Source organism: Tremella mesenterica (assembly GCF_000271645.1).
Source record: "Tremella mesenterica DSM 1558 unplaced genomic scaffold TREMEscaffold_13, whole genome shotgun sequence".
Lineage (NCBI taxonomy): Eukaryota > Fungi > Basidiomycota > Tremellomycetes > Tremellales > Tremellaceae > Tremella > Tremella mesenterica.
In genome coordinates, this window is record NW_006711237.1 from 59308 (window position 1) to 70610 (window position 11303).

An 11303-nucleotide genomic window follows, 5' to 3' on the forward strand; every position below is an offset into this window, starting at 1 on the left:
AGGGGCTGTTTCTATATAATAAAAAGGAAGTGCAGTGATACCGGAATCTATAGCGCAAAGATGTAAAATGATATGAAATAGATGAGGGACACGGAGATGAAGGAAAAGTATCACGGAATGAAGAAGAAACTAGGTGTAAAAGACCCCGGTGAGATGGCGGGAACGGGAAGGATGGAGTACGACTCCAAGTACGACTCTGAGGCACCCGTGATCCTGACAGCACAACTGCTTTACTTTGTCTCGTCGATTTTGTATGGAACGATGGAAGATATGAAAGCTTACTATCTCCTGATCACTCTGAGACCTTTAAAACCTGACCCCGATATTCCCTTCGAGCAAAGTTGAACTGTTTTCAAGGATCTTCAAGTCTGGAGTCACATGGAGGGAAAACTAATCTAGAGGACCGACTAGCAACCTTTTCATATACAATGTCGAAACCTCAGGCTATCTCAGGTTTTCCTACCTCTGTCAGAAGTCAGGCTGATAGTTTTCAGTCCGGTAAAGCCAGAGAACGTGGACATGTTGAATCATCGGCCGGGGGATCCTCCACCGGAGTCGTGCTGCCAAAGTTACGGAAGGAGGTCTGCTGGTCGTGTTGAATGCTTTCGCAAATTGGGTCCAAGAAAGGAGTGAGGTGCGGTACGACAACGGGGAACGCATATTCACTATCATAGGTGATAATGACAAGGCGGTATGAGAGTGAGGAGGAAGATGGGCCTCCAGAGGAAGCCTAACTCGATCAACTGATGGATTTACATGAAGTAACCATCCTTTGCCTGAAATACGTCATTTTGGACATTATCTCCACTGATAAGGAGAAGGGAAAGTAAAAGGCCGAAAATGGGCGATGTGAAGTAAGTGAGTGGTTTCCCGATTGGGAAAGTGCATGATCCGTATCATACTGTCCTTCAGGCAATGCAGAGGGGGCTTCTCATCTTCCCATGAATGATAAAAGGAACGATGAGGGTTTTCCAAGCCAGTTTGACAATTGAAATCCTCTGAGGGTTATGAATACTTGCTTGGGTGGCAAAACCAGCACTGATCTTGATTTCGTCCATGGTGAGTTCAATGCAAGACCAAATCTTTACTTGTCAGGGCCAGACGTTGAAAATAGTCTGCGTCTATGAGCTATGGCTATAGGGCCACGTAGGGAACAGACCTAGTGATGTAGTTTATAGTCTAGTGATGTAGTGGAGCGAAGAGACTATAAGTCAATGAGATCAAGTGGCAAAAGATTTGCTAAGTGACAAGAAAATACATTGGACAAGACATCTACAAAAAAGGGCTGTTTCTATATACTAAAAAGGGGGCGGAGTGATACCGAAATCTACGGAGTAAATGTGGAATACAATATGGGGTGTAAGAGCGAAGGACGACAGAGATAGATGAGGGACCCGGAGATGAAGGAAAAGTATAGCATGGTAAAGAACTAGCGATTAGGTAGGACAGGAGAACGGAAAACGCCATAGCGGGATTAGTGAAGCGGGGACGGGAACGGGCATGTGAAGTACGACTTCTGCATACGACTCTTGAGGAACCCGTCTATAGGTACCCATGAGCCTGACATTACTGCAGCGGCTATAACTCTGGCGGCTTGGGTGGTAGCAGAAAGCCACTGGCGGGAGAACAGGGTAGCATACAGGTTGACCTCACATCATTGTTGGAAAGCGAACCCGGTTTCCTTCTCGGAAACAACCTTAACTTCAAAGGTGAATCTACCTCATTCTTCCATCATTCTACATTGTTTTGAAAAAAAAAGAGTAAAAGTTTGAAGCTGATCAGCTATAGTTGACAGTGACACGCATTGGATCAGATGTGGAGTCGTTAATCGGAAGGAAATTTTCTGTACAATGCCATGTTCAGTTGTCATCCCCGTATTGGAGTATCCATACAAATCGACTGTTGAAGGAATTTGAATCAACAGTAAAGTCACGTTTTGACGAGCAAGGCTGTTCACCTCCCTCAGAGTTCGAGCTTCTTGCTTACACCAAAGTGGACAATGCACCCATGTTGACAGATACTATAAAAATGCAAGAAGAACCTCCCAAGTCATGTTGTCCAAGTGACGTTAGCTTGTTGGCTGCCTTGAATATGTACGTGCGTGATGCGGAACATCTCTCATTAGAATGACAGTGTGGAGAAGGTCAACCTACTTGTTATCAAGTCAGACAGTGAAATCATTTTGTGAACATGAATAAGACATCCTTTATTTCGGGGGTGACATTGCTTACGGTGTCACTTGGTAAGGAACTGAGGGTGACGAACGATCAGACCAAATTCGGATTACCCACCGAATCATTGTAGGGAGTTGAGTTGTACCTTGATTATGTCTATGCAAAGGCAAGGGTTCTCACCTACAATTGCTCACGCAACTCACCCCGTCAACTGTGTTCCGTGCGATCAATCATTGCCAATGCTAGAGTCATGAATCTACCGTGGGTCATGACCATGTACCCGTGACCCTCTAAAGTGTCATGATCTTACCCCTTGACAATTCGAAGTTGCACGGATCTTCGTCCTGTCGCGCTGACCCCCACGAAGCCGCCTAAGAGGTATGTTTTCATAGCATAAAGAAGGCTTCATCATGAAATCATGAAAGAAGGGAGGGAAAAGAAGTCAAAGTACTGCCTTGAGAGAAGGCGCCTCAGTGGCCATGAGAGGATTTACATAAGCAGTGGGAATTTCAAGATTTGCAAGCAGTACTCTTCTATGCTTATTATTATGTTCATTGGTGATATTACCTATCTCTGAATGTCAAAGTCCAAGAGAACTCAACGGGAAACCTGGGTGAAAGCCGAACCTCTCAATCGAAGGTGGACGCAAGAAGAACATGACTCTGTAACATCCATCTACGCTTCCGCTCGGACGCAGCTGGACCAAGACAAATCATCACATGACTCTAAGAGATCTTTCAGGGGAGTAGGAAAGGTATGTTTGAGTAAGGAAGCCTCATTCTATCTCAATGCCCCATTGTCAGTTTAAATTGAAGCATCATGAGGTAGTACTGCTTGCTGCCTGAATTGCGCCAAAAGATATGTATACTGACACGATTCAGCTTACAATCACATCCCTTCCTGTTGACGGTACAGTTGGAACAATTCATCGCACACTGTGTCTCCAAGGATTTGCACCGATGAGTGATTATGATCACGATACTTCAAGCCTTCTAAGAGCACTCCGTGACCACATTTTGCCAACTTCGACCCCCATATCTGCATGTCGGGTATACACTATCCAGCCGGTAGACGTTGACTTCTCTCAAATTGAATATTTTCCGGACCTCCTTCTGAGAACCATTGTGTGTATAGCACTCAGGGAATTATGTGAACAACAAGGGATTCACACAGGCTCACAAGCGAGCTACAAGGGCTTTGTCAAGTTACAACCAGAGCCAGAGCCATTAGCCCCTAATCATCTGGAATCGGTCATTATCCCCTCATCCAGCCTGGATCTGGGCTCTCACCATCAAGCACTCTCTTCAGATACCCTCATATAGCTTGTCTCAAAGATGAAGAGTCAGTCATCTCCAGATTTAAGGATCACTGTGATTTGTGCATACATGTGGGCAAAGCATGTCATCATTTCAGGGATGGAGATCGTCCAGTTTGGTCAAAAAACCACATTTTTTTTGCCAACCTGGTGGAAAGTGCTACTTCTTTATATGATGGTCACAAGTCACTTTCACTCATACATACAAATTAGAAGCGGATCGATAGATCGGGATTAGATGGATGTACATAAGTGTCTTATGACTTTAGCCATGCATACCATAAGCTGAGTGCGGTAAAGCACATCAAAGTTGACTACCATGATTCACCTGCTAAATTACTATGCAAGCGGACGCATGACTTTCTGGACCCAACTGTGAGGTACCATGCACTGAGGGGGGAGCAACCTCACGACAACGGGGAGCGTATGTTCATCACTAAAGAGGTGACATGACCGCGGACGTATGCACGAAGATGTTCAACTGATGGGCTTACATAAACGTAATCATTCTCTGCCCGGAACATGTTGTCATGACCGGGTCGAGAACCTGCGATCATGAACCCTACTAAAAAGCTGAATATCAACTCTGCTAGTGAGAGATGATCTTGCTATAAGTACTGGTTGTGACCCATGTCCTCTTGGACATTATCCCCACAAGTGAGAAGACCGGGAAATGAACGGCCGAAGGATGGACGAGACGGGCGGACGAGAAGACGTAACTGGGGCTTTTCCCGATGGGGAAAGTTCAAGATCCGTATCATGCTGTCCAATGGGGCAATGCAGAGAGGTTTCTCATCTTCCCATGGGTTCATGAAAAGAGAGATAAGTGTTTTCTGGCCAGTGGTAGAAGTAGAGCTCCACTGAAGATTATATATTCTGGTCTAGGTGGGGTCTGGGTGGCAAATTTGACTTTGTCTTCATCTAGTCCATAATGTATCTCATAGGTAATTCAACCCATGAAGCTTTCAATGAAGTTCTCTTGGGGATAACCCTGTCCTTGCTAGCTGAGAGTTACAGAATCTTCCCTGAACCCCCAGAGTGTTTGACCGATCCCCCCAGGTATACAATGAAGATTGAACATCATATCTGGGGTTCAAGAGACGGTAACAAACTGGTGTCTCAAGTGAGTTGGTCTTGTATCATGCACCACCTTTTCCCATCCATTCATATAAGTGCAACACTTATGATGAACAGCTCACTTTGAAAATCGATAACTCACTTTCTGCATCAGACAACGAACCAGAGATTGCTCGCTCTGATGACAACAGGGGATGGTATCATACCTTAAGAGAACACTCCACAATTGTGGTACCCGAAGGTACTACTATCACTGGCGAGCTGGAGACTTTTGGACAAAATATACAGAGACTTGAGAATAAAGGTTTCCGAAAGTGTTCTTCTTTCATCCTACGAGTTGAGACTGAGCTGATGCGTGATCCAAGTTTGCAACATTCTGTAGGTACCATAGCAGAACGACCTGAACCGCCTGACGAGTTACGCATGATATTGTCACGAACTACGTCGTGACACCTCGATTACTCCACCAACAATGACCCTCCTTTGGCCATCAAAACCCCATCACGCCTTAACCTCTTTACTCTACACGTAACTCAGGACTTCTGACACCAAGTACGGCGAAGTTAGACGGGGTTAGGCTAAGTAGGGACAATGGGAGCAGAAGTACGGCGATGTTAGGCGGGGTTAGGCTAAGTAGGGACAATGGGAGCAGAAGTGCGGCGATGTTAGGCGGAGTTAGGCTAAGTAGGGACAATGGGAGCAGAAGTGCGGCGATGTTAGGCGGAGTTAGTCGAAGGAGGAAGAGGATGGCCGAGGGCTCGGGGAAGTTGGACGAAGTGCGTTGAAGTACGTCAAAGCGCGAGAGGGTTGGATGAACGTCTAGGAGGAGTAGATAATATTAGCTGAGAAGATCGCTGAAGTTCTTCAGCGATCCTTGATTGTTGTCAGTAGTAAAAGACAGATAGAGATAGCTATAAATCAAGATACATCGCCATCAGTAGATCAAAACCCTAGTTAGAGTAACTACGCCGAAGTACGCCGTAGTTACACCCCTTTCGACGTCTGCGCCCTCCTGGTTGGGTGAGACATCGACTCAGAGCGTGAAGTTAGCCGAGGTTCGTCGACCGTCGGTCTATTAAGAAGTAGTTGTTCGACGGCCGTGACAGTAATCTGTCACGAGACCAACTAACCAGCATTGGGACGATATAACAGTGCCCTTCAGAGGCAGCGGTCTAAACCACTGTGCTAAAAGGCCTATTAACCGGCGGTTACTGCATACCGCCGGTCGCTGGTTAAATACCCAACCCATCCTATCACTATCACTATCAAACTGTCTTGTCACTTCGTGACATTATGCCTTCCCTTTCAGCCCCATCTGGGGCCCCAACAGGGAAGGGTACGATAGGCCGAAAACTTTCTCCGAGAGGGAGGTTTTCCAAGTAGGGACTGAATTTGACCCAGCCCACCCTGGGAGTCGAACCCAGGATCCTACCCGTAACCGCCGGTTAATCTGTCACGAGACCAACTAACCAGCATTGGGACGATATAACAGTGCCCTTCAGAGGCAGCGGTCTAAACCACTGTGCTAAAAGGCCTATTAACCGGCGGTTACTGCATACCGCCGGTCGCTGGTTAAATACCCAACCCATCCTATCACTATCACTATCAAACTGTCTTGTCACTTCGTGACAGATATATTTACTGAATCACACATTAGTCGACATTTTTGGGCGATGGCTGATGGAGGGGACGGATGATGTTGCCCCGGATGACCGTTCTGTCAGAATGCCGGGGACATACGTGTGACACAGACAGAGAGCCTTGAGAGGAGACTGAATTAATTCAATTGATGAACCCACATACATTTGTTGGGAATTTATCAAGGATGATGATGATGATGATGCAGCAGTAGAGAGAGTTTTCATGGTTGCCACATTACCTGCTCCAGCATGTCCAGCGTGCAGTCCAGTCGTGTTCGGTGCGATATGGACCATTGCCAACGCCGACGCCGAGGTGTGTTTCGAGTTCTTAGCCGAAGTGGTGCCCCACCTTTCCTCCGTCGATCCCGCTTCGGTCATCGGCATCGAAGGTGGGGGTGGTATGGTATATAGCATAAGCTACTGTGCACAAAACTGTCTTTCCATCATCCCTTCCAGCTTGACCGTCCATCATTACCGAGTGACATTCGAGCAAGATAGAACTACAGGTGTGAGGTGAAACAGGATGACCGAGATATCTCTCCGGGGTCAGAACAAAACAGCCGTGTTTCTCGGAGGAACACAAGGTATGGGTGCTGCTTGTGCTAGATTACTGGCAAAGTTGGGATGCAGCGATATCGTCTTGGTTGGTAGAAGTGAAATCAAAGGGGAAGAACAGGTGAAAAAGATACTTGAGATTAATAATGAAGTGAAAGTGGTTTTCGTAAAGGCTGACATGGGGTGAGTTGTTGTGTATAATCGATTTTCTACTCAATCATGTCTTCTAGATCACTGATGTCAGGACTCTGAAAGGGATGAGAACAGCTGCGGAGGATATAATATCAGTGGTGGAAAAGATTGATTATTTGGTCATGACACAAGGAGGTACACCTTCCATGACTCATTTGGAAAATGAAGATGGGTGAGTGGTTGTGTTTTCCTCTCTTTCACTTCCCATCCTACCTATAGCCCAGTCGGTGACTTCCCTTCCCTTCCCTTCCCATAATGACTTGCACGATGAATGAGGATACTTTATTCAAGTTGCTGGTCAGGAGGAATTGTTGTTGATATTCTCAAAGTGGAAAGAGAAGAGACGCTTACAAATAGAAACGACCCAGGTTTTTCCGTCCAAGGTATCTCACGATTCGTCTTACCTTACCTACTCATCAAGTCTTCCGCTTTAAACCCAGGAGCTACCATCTTGAGTATATGTAACGTCGGTCAAACTCTACCCACCTTGACGGTTGATGATCTCAATTTGAAGCAGAATAATAGAGGTGTACTAGGTTTCTTCATGGATGAATCCAAGAGGGATAGTTGTGTTATCGATGGTGTTTTCTTAGTGAGTGAATGATCCATCTCTTATCACTCCGTCCAATACCTATCACATGATGATATAACGAAGACTACATGTCTCTTACCCTTTCTAATCAAGAGAAGACTCAGACTGATAGAGAAGGAAGGACAAATTCGATATCCAGAATACAGATGGGTACATCAATTCCCAGGTCAGTCTTTCTTCACCCTTATCATACCTTCCCCCTCCCTTCACTTATCACTTGTCGTCGATTGATCAATACTAAGGAGGATTAGAGTTTGAAATTGTTAACTTACAGGTTTGGTACGGAATGAAACCTTTGACGTTGATAAATTCCCTTTCCCTATAAATTGGGTATTTTGGATGGCTTTACCATTCTCACCTAACCCCGATGGTTTCGCTCCTAATCCTATCAACGTGAGTTTATCCCATTTTCCCTTCAGATATTACGCTGATCCCTTTTTAGCTCTTACTCGACAAGGATAAATACACCGACCACTTTTATAATCGTAAAAACAAGGTGATCCAACCTGGTGATTGGGCCAAGAACGGGGATAACAGGAAAGCGTTATGGGAAAAGTTGGTAGGGATGGTATGACCCCTTCAAGCTGCCAGTATGAGCTGTCTCTTTCTGAGGCAATCGGATACATGATCTTGATGGTATGACAGGTTTATACTATCTAACTAGTGGGCATATGGTTGTATATGCAGGGTGAAGATGATATACCCCGATGTGGTTAGCGTTCTCTACCAACGTTCACTCCATCAAATTTTACATTTTTACATCTTTTCCATCTTTTACCTCTCTCCATCTCTACCTTCACTCTACTCGCACTCCCCCAACTCAGTATAAACACTCCCTTCTGGATCCTATCGACAGCCGTAGAGGATATCTTTGGTCAAAAATGCCAAACTACTGCGATCATGCAGACGAAGAATCATCATACGATATCCCACTCCGTGAACCTGATTCAGACCCAGAATCTATACCTTCTTCTATAGACTCTCGTCCTCCTTCCCCTACTCCAACTTACTCTCCCCCCTCACCAGGATACGTGGAGAAACTATACACTTCGACTCAAGGACGTAATTACACATTACGTCTTTATCCCCACGAGTTACTGGGGAAATTTTACGAATGTGGGTATTTGAGTGTGAAGATGGATATGAACGGTCAAAACGACGTATTGGATGGAGGGAAAAAGTATGAGGATCATGAGTTACTCATCGATGGGGAATACATCTTGAGGGTACAGCAGAGAAAGTTGGAGAAGTGGTTTAAAATGTATAAACAAAACAAGGTGGGTTGACTGTTTCGTCTTTTCATGTTGATCCATGCACCATGCACCATGGTGATATCAACTACATTATCATTTTACACTTTCTCCCCTCTTCTCAAAAGAGCTTTGGATCTCATATTACCGCTACTATAGTGATATACACTACCAACATGTTCAAGATGTTCCAACCACCAGACAAAACCTGCCATTCAACCACCACCATACTACACCGCTCAATGTATCCTTTACGGTCTACCTCATCCTAAATCAGAACAATCAGCGTTCGAAACTCTCCGAACAATCTGTACTCCACCTGATCCACCTAAGAAACAAAATCAACAATCTAAAAAAGGTAAAAAAGGTCAACAAAATCAAATCCCTCCAGCTCCCTATGGCTCCCCTCCACCTCCGAAACAAGCACTACGGATCCCGGACCGTTTGGAAAAGTTCGAAGAGGAAATGGACGAAGAATTGGACAATATATGGGCCGAAGCGAAAGAAGCTGCCAGAAAGATCAAGGAGAAGAGAGTGATGAGGAATAGGTTGGAGGCAAGGAGAAGCGGGAAGAGGGAAGGGGATGAATTGGCGAAGAGCAGAAAGAAAGATTGGAAGAGTTTTTTAAAACAAGCCGATGAGGAATTGGGAAAGGGTTGGAGGTGGCCCGAGGGAGAAGCGAATGAGCAGGTAGAGAAGGATCAGACTGGGATGGATGTTACAATTGGAGAATCGTTCGCCGTGGAAGGTGGTGAGAAGATTAAAGCTGGTGAAGAGACTGGGGATGCTCGTATTGGTGATAAACGTCCTGCTGAGGAGAGTGAAGGACTTGAATCGGGTCAGGAGAAGAAGCTCAAAGGTGAAGAGGTGAGTTCCGCCTCGGATTAGTCCAACGTGCTAGAGGAAACTATTCCACATATACGAAATTCACAGATACTCCCTATTTTCCACAACTCATAGTTGAGAGGTGGTCCTGTTGCTCTTTCACAAACAAGACGAATTTCGCATGCTAATACAATACAGCTCGACATCTCTGAAATCTCCACAGATTACCTCATGTGTCGACTCGGTTTCTTCTCCCCATCCGGAAAGAAGATTCCAACTCCTATACCAGACGAAGAAGTTGAAAACGCCCATTATCGTAAATACACATTCGACACACTTTCTTTATCCCTAACACGTAAAAACGGTTTCATGGGTAATTTAGAATCCGATCTAATGGCACAATTTCATTTCGAAACGATTCCTAAACGTGTAGGAGAAACCATACGTGTTAGTTGGAGAGGTAAGAATTATTATATGAATTCTTTTCCTGATCGTGATGCACCGGAAAATGAATTTGGTTTTTTCGTCGGTCATACACCTAAAGAAGAAGAAGCTACAAGTGGTAAATTTACATTTTTAGGAAAAGGTTGGTTAAAAGGTGAATTCGGTATACCTGGTATTGGTATTTCTAGGTTTATAGCTAGACCTTGGAGAGAAAATGATTGTAACAGGAAACATAAACATACGATTGGAACGAGGTGGAAACCTAGAATGTTGGGGGTTAGATATTGGGAAAGGATTTATAGATGGTGTGCTGATCTTGAAGAGAACGATGAGAGGTTGGGTTGTTTGGATGATTATAGATGTTATCCTGATAGATGGAAGGATCAGATGGAGGAATGTGATAGTTTGAATTCTAGTGAAGAGGATCCGGATGAGGATTATGGTTTGAGACCTCATCATAGGGGTACCAGAGTGCATTATATCAAGGATGGGGAGGGGGGGAGTGATGATGGGGAGGGAAAGGATAAAGTCGGGGAGGCGGTGATTAAGGATGAGGAGGGAAAGGTAAAGGAAGAAGAGGTTGAGAAGATGAATGATGTGGAGGGACTGGTCAAGGAAGAGGAAGTGGGAAAGAAGGAGGAAGGAGAGGAAGATAAGAAACCAGATGTGGAAAACAAAGAGAACGTCAAGGTAGACGTCAAAGCAGAGGTCAAGGTGGAGGGTACGGCGTGAACGAACTCGACCAACTCTTGCGATGTTTACGAGGAGAATGTGGATACGTTCGGTGAGTGGAATGAAAAGCTATGGTCATGTGGGATGGCCTGTTCTGTAAGGAGAGAAAGGGATGATATCTATGTGTCAGAAAGATATCTTGTGTAGAAATCGAATCATCTAGTAAAATCATCTACAAAAATATGTCCAAATTGTGAAGAGATGTATACAATTTGTGCAGCCCCCCTCCCCTTCCCTTTCCCATCCACAATCCTTCGACCTCGTCTACCACACTACTTACGAGTGCTCCACAGCCGAACAACTCGAGGGTCTACATCGTCATAGTCATCATCCTCTGGCAAAAATCGACATGTTCCTTCGATATGTTCCATCAGACTACAGTATTACCACCGGATCATCTCACATGGCCGGAGAAAGAGTCGATATGACGCAACATCTCCGGATGATATCGTTCGGTCATGTCCGAAGATGATAAGATCATGTCACCTAATCATGATTTTCATCGTG

The 11303-nt window shown here is 45.1% G+C and overlaps 4 protein-coding genes across 4 annotated transcripts; all 4 read left to right on the forward strand.

The window, feature by feature from the left end:
- Positions 1 to 2751: 2751 nt before the first annotated feature.
- On the forward strand, positions 2752 to 3496 carry TREMEDRAFT_65044 (uncharacterized protein; the record flags this gene model as incomplete). The annotated part of the gene is made up of 2 exons (XM_007007260.1): positions 2752 to 2928; positions 3056 to 3496. 2 exons carry the CDS (start codon positions 2752 to 2754, stop codon positions 3494 to 3496), a joined length of 618 nt encoding a protein of 205 aa, XP_007007322.1.
- A 924-nt stretch (positions 3497 to 4420) lies between these two features.
- Positions 4421 to 5016, forward strand: TREMEDRAFT_65045 (uncharacterized protein; the record flags this gene model as incomplete). The annotated part of the gene is made up of 2 exons (XM_007007261.1): positions 4421 to 4612; positions 4684 to 5016. The coding sequence occupies 2 exons, from the start codon at positions 4421 to 4423 to the stop codon at positions 5014 to 5016; spliced, it is 525 nt and encodes a 174-aa protein (XP_007007323.1).
- Positions 5017 to 6608: 1592 nt separating this feature from the next.
- Positions 6609 to 8212, forward strand: TREMEDRAFT_72315 (uncharacterized protein). The gene is made up of 6 exons (XM_007007391.1): positions 6609 to 6944; positions 7006 to 7125; positions 7311 to 7545; positions 7663 to 7711; positions 7820 to 7938; positions 7988 to 8212. Exons 1-6 carry the CDS (start codon positions 6730 to 6732, stop codon positions 8117 to 8119), a joined length of 870 nt encoding a protein of 289 aa, XP_007007453.1. The 5' UTR covers positions 6609 to 6729; the 3' UTR covers positions 8120 to 8212.
- Positions 8213 to 8426: 214 nt separating this feature from the next.
- TREMEDRAFT_65047 (uncharacterized protein) lies at positions 8427 to 10796 on the forward strand (the record flags this gene model as incomplete). Its single annotated transcript, XM_007007262.1, has 3 exons — positions 8427 to 8822; positions 8997 to 9662; positions 9819 to 10796. 3 exons carry the CDS (start codon positions 8427 to 8429, stop codon positions 10794 to 10796), a joined length of 2040 nt encoding a protein of 679 aa, XP_007007324.1.
- Between the last annotated feature and the right edge of the window lie 507 nt (positions 10797 to 11303).